Source organism: Ctenocephalides felis, unplaced genomic scaffold (assembly GCF_003426905.1).
Source record: "Ctenocephalides felis isolate EL2017-DRISC unplaced genomic scaffold, ASM342690v1 CF-g0.4_SCAFFOLD_01604, whole genome shotgun sequence".
Lineage (NCBI taxonomy): Eukaryota > Metazoa > Arthropoda > Insecta > Siphonaptera > Pulicidae > Ctenocephalides > Ctenocephalides felis.
In genome coordinates, this window is record NW_020537758.1 from 43,345,144 (window position 1) to 43,353,212 (window position 8,069).

An 8,069-nucleotide genomic window follows, 5' to 3' on the forward strand; every position below is an offset into this window, starting at 1 on the left:
TATTTTAAAAGCCGTTATCATCAAAATATATCTCAATAATGAAATATCACAACACAACTAAAATTATGGTAATAGATGACTTATTCCAATAATCTAGTGCAACTTAGAATAAAATATAAATGGATGAAGTTGTTAACATATATTGTAACTTTATAAGAACGAACCCTTCTGAATTTTAACTAGTGGGGTGCATGGCATCGTGCTTCAAGGCAAATTGCTGGAAGTTCCGGTACCGTTATTAAAAATCTTGGTACGGGACCCAAAAAAACGCAAAATGTGTACACATTATTAAAATTTCTATAAAATATCTGATAAATTGATGTACATATGTCCAATAAACATTTTTGATTGCAAAATGACAATTTTTAACTTAATTTTTATGAGAGTCCGTAACCGCTGGACCTGCCTTCTCAAAAATTTAACTGATTCTTCATCTTGTCAATACAAGTAAAATGTTTTTTGAATTATTAAAATCGGACGCACCGTTCTCTAAAAAACTAAGTTACCGTTTTGGCACTTTTTGCCCGTATCTTCGGAACGGCTAGACCTGCCTTTGTCAAAAACTAATCAGCACGTCTCCTTATCAATACGAATCGAAAGTTTTTTGAATTATTCAAATCGGTTGATCGGTGTTCCCGAAATCGTCGACAAAAATTTGTATCCGCACACACATACATACATCCATTTTATCTAAGGTATGTCAAGAGATATATAAAAATGTTCATTTTCGATTTTTTTGCGATTACTATAACTTACCCTACGGGAAGTTAATAATCACACGTAAATAAATAACAATATAAAAAAATACTAATATGATTTTATTAAACGTGTATTGTCACACAACCTTTATGAAAAGCTAATTATTCAGGATGGTGAGAAATTTATATCAGCAAAGTGAAGTTAAATGATTTACATCACAGATGATTAAAACACTATATAAGAGTAATTGAATTGAAAATGTTAAAAGAAAATTGTTTCATATTACTGAGAAAATTTTATGTTAGATTTTAACTTTGTCATATACCAGATAAAATATACACACTATATACCTAATGAAATATTTTTTAAAACGATAGATACAAATCTTAATGGACATGGATTGTCATAAATTCATATTATTAGTAAAAAATATACTTTATCTAATAAAAATCACGAACAGCAGGTTTGTGAACAAATCCCTTCGCATATTTTTTTAGAGTTGACAAGTTATGAATGAAATCTGTTCCCACACACGAGTATTATTTTTTCATAAATTGAAATATGGGAAACAAAAAGAATCACTATGAGATAAATCATTTATACGAGTAAGGTTACTGAAGATTATAAAAACCACAGTAGTAAGAAAGGTAAAAGGTGTTTGTCAAACAGAAACAGGATGTTTGAAGTTGCCGTTGAAGTGAACTTGCCTGTTAAGTTTAATAGGAACTGCATTAATAAAGGGTCATAGTAATTGGTATTAGTAATAGATTTATATATATATATATATATATATATATATATATCAGGGGCGTAACTACCACCGTATCAGGGGGCCCCCAACGAGCGTTAACAAAAATTGAGAAAAACTTTTTATTTATTTCACAAACGACGAAGTCAAAAAATTAATTTATTATTATTGTCGGGACAACCTACTTCGATTATTGGCATGTTTGGCCTACGGGGTTTCCCCGTTTAACCCTCAATAATCAATAATAAACCCTCAATAATAAACCCTCAATAAACAATGTACAGTTATGCGTATCCAAAATACAATGATATGTTGACAAGCGATGAACGAACAGCAGGGATTTCTTTAAATAAGTAATATTTTTTACAACTAACCCAAAATGGACAAGAAGTACAACATTTGGTACAAAAATGAAGACGTTAGAAAAAATACAATCATATGATAATTGCCAGAGTTAGTCGAAGGTTTTATATATTGAAAGACAGCGGGGGTTATTTACATATTTCAGTTGATTGTGAATTATTTTGTATTACAATACAAACCACTAGTGTTTTGATTTAGTGGTGATTTGTGGAAAAGTGTTAGTGGTTAGAAAAAAGATGAAGTCATAAAAAAAGTGCCAAAAATTTCTTAAATCGAAAAAATAACTACAACGCTGGTCAATGCTAAATCAAGATTCTTCCGAGGAATATTTAGTTACACTTAAAAGGGTATGCCCTACCAGTTGGTCTTCAAGGAACGACGCCTTATTAGCAATAAGCAAAATCTATTTATTAATAGTAAAAACTCTGTATAAATTAAATTTAATTTCTAAAAAAAAAGATGAACGTGAAGAATGTAAGAATTTAATTAACCTTTTAGAAACCTATGATTTTTTAGTGCTCGTAACATTTTTTTCTTTATTGTTTCAAATTATTAGTCCAATTTCAAAAGCTCTACAGGATGTGAGTAATGACTTACAACAAACTAGCATACTATTAGGAAATCTTTTAAAGAGTCTGCGCGAATTGAGGCATGAAAATTCATTCATTATTTTGTTAAGGAATACTAAGGATTTAGCAAAGAATTGGTATATAAAAACAATTTTTAAAAACAAGAGGCGGAAGATAACAAAGCGATTTTTCGATGAGTTATCACTAAACGAGAGAATTCTAGACCCTGAATCATATTTTAAAGTAAACGTGTACTATTAACTAATAACAAATAATAACAAAAACTAAACTAAAACAAGTAACTAATAACAAAACAAAGGTTTCAAAACCTTTGTGACGTAAATAGTATGTTCAGAATATTGCAACCAGAAAAACTCATGTCTTCTTCAAATGAAGAAATAATTGCTTTCGGAAAACTGACGACAAAATACTGCAAAGATCTATCAAGTAATCTTTGCGATCAATTGATAGGTCTAATAGCATGCTTAAAATTAGAAATCGAAAATATTCATTCCATTAAGAAACTCGCTGAATTATTATTAATAAAATTTAATAGTATTGCATCCAGTTTTTCGGATGTAATAACAGCTTGCATTTTATTCTTGACCCTTCCAGTTACAACCGCAACTGCTGAAAGGAGTTTTTCAAAATTAAAATTAATCAAAAATTATATCAGAACATCAATAAAACAGGAACGTCTATCAGACCTGTCTCTATTGTCCATAGAGGCAGAAACATTAGAAAAACTAAAAACATCATCAGCTATAAATGACTTAATAAATCAGTTTGCTGATAAAAAGGCAAGGAGAGTGAATATTTAATTTTAGTTACTTGTAAAATATTAAAAATAATATTCGATGTATATTTGAAAATTTGATAAATAAATGTTCTTTTAATTTTATTAAATGAATTTATTAATCTTTTTATGTTTCTTTAAATTATGAAAAATCTTTAGGGGGGCCCCCAAACCGATTTTGATATGGGGCCCCGCCAAGGCACGTTACGCCCCTGATATATATACATATGTATATATGTATACATATATATATATATATATATATATATATATTCACACAGATGATACCACTATGCATTTTTTTGAATTGCTAGTTACTTCATATTTTGGGGATACTAAATTTTGGGCATTTATTCGTTCTGAGACTGATCAAAATACATTTTTGATTTACATCGAGAATATATTTACTCAATCACTATAAGCAAATATTTCAATTATTTTAGCTAAATTTTATTAAGGATTGTAAAATTATAATTCCATTGATGACTAATTTTTTTAAATTAATGAGGTTGTAGTTTACTGCCAAATGTTGTTTAATCAATGAAGTAAAAATTTATAAATAAAACTAGTTATTAATTGAAATATATTTATTACTCATCAGTATGAAGCAAACAGTCATTTATTCATACAATTTTTCTAGCGAATGTACATTTTAATTATAGAATTTTATATATGTAATTAATTGCTAAACGTTATTTTCTCATTAATATTTAACTATCTACATTATATATGTTATGTCACTCATACGTTCCAACATATCGAATAATTTGTCATCGTGCTCCAGTATTTATTAATAATTATGTTTATTTCATAATTGTTTAATGTTTCTATTGAATTGAATTAGTTGTTTGCATCAAGTATAGCTTTCCTCCTACTTTTCTAGATGCATCTATAGTATTTGCTGGAAGTAAACAAATGAAATAAAGTGTTAGTTTGTTAAATTCTATGATGTCATATTGATTATTTAATTTAAATCATAACGTAATGACTTCTTACTTTAAACAGTGAGTTTGACATTTAACAATCTTATAAATTTACATAAAATACTTATAAATATAAATGTACAATCATTTAAAATCGCGTATCGTACTTACATTTATTTGATTCGAGTTCTGCGTTTCTCCTTTCTCTAACATAAGTTTCTGATTCCAAATTAGTTCTGTGCTCCATATATTCGGAAGTATGTTCAGAGAAATTTTCGGTTATGGGGTTGGTGTTACCAGTATATAAAAAGACTTTAAAATTGAAGTGCAATGTATAATGGATTTTTTCTAAAGCAGTGAATAGCATATCATTTGAACTGTTATTTCTTAATTTGTTCTCTTCAACCAAACTGCAATTTGAAGTTAGCTTAGGTATTGCAAATATTTTATCAAAGTAATAATTCTCCTTAGAGGCAAATAATTTTCGGTCAAATAACAATTTATTCATATTATGTAGATGCGTAATCGAATTTTTAATTTTATTGAAATTCATATCTAAGTTAATAGTTTGACAACTATCGGAATGATTTGTTTCATAAATAGTTTCAAACGGACCAAAATAATCTTTTAGATCGATTGATGAATTGCATGATAGTTTCAGATGTAATATATCTTTAAAAAGATCGCTAGTTTTTTCCTCATTTATAACAGTCTCATATCGACGCAATAATGCGTAATGCTTAATTTTTATGATATCCTTAAGAGTAAAAACTGTATTCAGAACACCAGTACAAACAGAATCAGAATAAATATCAGTCGTGCCATTATTGTAAGTTACTTTTGATATTACTTCAGCATTACTGACTTTATTGTGACCATATGAACTTGATTGCGATTGTGTTTTACCATTTTCATGTTTCAGATTATTAGTTGTGACAGATTGTGGTTTTGATATAACAAATTTATTGTTGTCAATTTTGGAATTAGAATCTAATTTTGAATTATAATTTTCAGAAGATTTTAGTGGTGGTTTACTAAGCGGAAGACCAGAATCTTTATTTTCAACAATCTTTAAATTTTCACCTAATGTACCTTTTTCATGTTTTAGATTATTATTTGTGACAGATTGTGTTTTTGATGTAACAAATTTATTATTGTCAATATTAGAATTAGAATCTAATATTGAATTATAATTTTCAGAAGATTTTAGTGGTGGTTTACTAAGCGGAAGACCAGAATCTTTATTTTCAGCAATCTTTGAAATATCACCTAATGTACCGCCATTCATAGGTTTAGTATCACTTGACAATGCAACACCAAGTTTTCCATCATTATTCATATTTTCACTGTCAGCAATTTTATTCAAGTTGTCAACAACAGCCATATTTCCATATTCATCAATAGCACCTCTAAAGTTCTCATTTTCGTGAGCATCAGCAATTAAATTCTTATTTTCTTCGAAAGAATCGATCTTGTTTTTACCATCATTATTATGATGATGCGATGGTGTTTTATCTTTTTCATGTTTCAGATCATTAGTTGTGACAGATTGTGTTTTTGATGTAACAAAATTATTATTGTCAATTTTAGAATTAGAATCTAATATTGAATTATAATTTTCAGAAGATTTTAGTGGTGGTTTACTATGCGAAAGACCAGAATCTTTATTTTCAGCAATCTTTAAATTATCACCTAATGCACCGCCATTCATAGTTTTAGTATCACTTGACAATGGAACATCAAGTTGCTCGTCATTATCAGCACCCATCGAATATCTATTTTTGTTAAAGTCATCAATTAAGTTTTCACATTCATCATCATCATCATACAAACTCTCATAATTATTAGTTGCATAAATCCAATTTCCATAATTATCCGTAGCGTCAATAACATATCCATTTATTTCAGAAGTTTCATTTTTGTCAGTGGTAACAATCGAATTTTCATTTTCTTCAGTATTACTTACGTAATCATGATCACTAAAAGTACTTATAAAGTTTCCATTTCCGTCAGTAGAACCAATTGAATATTCATTTGTATCAGCAGCACCAGTCATATTTTCAGTTTCATTGAAAACACTAGTAGTGCTATTCGAGTTTCCATTTTCGTCAGTAGTATTAATCATATTTCCATTTACGTCAGTAATACCAATTGAATTTCCATTTTCGGTAATAGTACTAATCAAGTTTCCATTTGGGCCAATAACACCAATCGAATTTCCATTTTCGTCAGTGGTATCATTTGCATAATCATTATGACTAGTACTCATAAAGTTTTCATATTTGTTAGTGGTACCAATCGAATTTCCATTTCCATAATTATTAATAGTTGCAAACAAGTAACTATTTTCATCATTTTCGCTAACTATATTATGAAGGTGATTAGTAGTATCAATCAAATTATAATCTTCGCCAGAAGCATCAAACAAGTTTTCACATTCATCATCATCGTCAATCAAGTTTTCATCATTATTAGTTGAAAAATTCCAGTTTCCATAATTATTTGCGTATCCATTTATGTCAGAAGTTCCATTTTTGTCGGGGGTAATCATTGAATTTTCATGTTTGCTAGCATTACTTACGTAATCATGCTGACTAATAGTACTCATCAAGTTTCCACTTTCCGCAGTAATAGTAATCGAATTTCCATTTTCGTTATTAGTATTACTGACAAAGTCTTGATGACTCGGAGTATTTATCAAGTTTTCAATTCTGTCAGTAATAGCAATTGAATTTTCATTAGCGTCAGTATCATTAAACAAATTTCCATTTTCGTCAGCAGTATTAATAAAGTTTTCATTTTCAGCACTAGCAATAGAATTTCCATTCTCGTCAGTCGTATCACTTACATAATCATGGTGACTAGTAACACTAATTAAGTTTCCATTGACGTCAGTGATACCAATAGAATTTCCATTTTCGTCAGTAGTATTAATCAAGTTTCCATTTTCGTTAGTAATAGCAATTGTATTTTCATTTGCTTCAGTAGTATCACTTGCGTAGTTTTGATGGATAGTAGCAGTAATTAGGTTACCGTTTACATCAGTAATACCAACAGAATTTCCATTTTCGTCAGTAGTAGTAATCAAGTTTTCATTTTTGTCTGTAGTAATAATCAAGTTTCCATTTTCAACAGTACCACCTATCACATTTCCATTCTCGTCAGTGGTACTAATAATGTTTCCATTTTCATCAGTAATGCCTATCACATTTCCATTTTCATCAGTAGTACTAATAATGTTTCCATTTTCATCAGTAATGCTAATCACATTTCCATTCTCATCAGTAGTACTGATAATGTTTCCATTTTCATCAGTATAGCTAATCACATTTCCATTCTCATCAGTAGTACTAATAATGTTTCCATTTTCATCAGTAATGCTAATCACATTTCCATTCTCATCAGTAGTACTAATAATGTTTCCATTTTCATCAGTAATGCTAATCACATTTCCATTCTCATCAGTAGTACTAATAATGTTTCCATTTTCATCAGTAATGCTAATCACATTTCCATTCTCATCAGTAGTACTAATAATTTTTCCATTTTCATCAATAATGCCTATCACATTTCCATTCTCATCAGTAGGACTAATAATGTTTCCATTTTCATCAGTATTGCTAATCACATTTCCATTCTCATCAGTAGTACTAATAATGTTTCCATTTTCATCAGTAATGCTAATCACATTTCCATTCTCATCAGTAATGCTAAGCACATTTCCATTCTCATCAGTAGTACTAATAATGTTTCCATTTTCATCAGTAATGCTAATCACATTTCCATTCTCATCAGTAGTTCTAATAATGTTTCCATTTTCATCAGTAATGCTAATCACATTTCCATTCTCCTCAGTAGTACTAATAATGTTTCCATTTTCATCAGTAATGCTAATCACATTTCCATTCTCATCAGTAGTACTAATAATGTTTCCATTTTCATCATAATGCTAATCACATTTCCATTCTCAT

The 8,069-nt window shown here is 29.0% G+C and overlaps 1 protein-coding gene across 1 annotated transcript in view; it reads right to left on the reverse strand.

Moving 5' to 3' along the window:
- Positions 1-3,947: 3,947 nt before the first annotated feature.
- Positions 3,948-8,069, reverse strand: part of LOC113373807 (probable cyclin-dependent serine/threonine-protein kinase DDB_G0292550) — an 8,167-nt gene continuing 4,045 nt past the window's right edge. Inside the window, exons 2-5 of the mRNA XM_026614081.1 lie at positions 5,743-7,268; positions 5,320-5,613; positions 4,270-4,869; positions 3,948-4,076 (exon numbers count right to left, since the gene is read on the reverse strand). Of these exons, the coding sequence (XP_026469866.1) occupies positions 4,003-4,076; positions 4,270-4,869; positions 5,320-5,613; positions 5,743-7,268 (2,494 nt within the window). The 3' untranslated portion in view covers positions 3,948-4,002. The remainder of the gene's footprint in view (positions 4,077-4,269; positions 4,870-5,319; positions 5,614-5,742; positions 7,269-8,069) is intronic.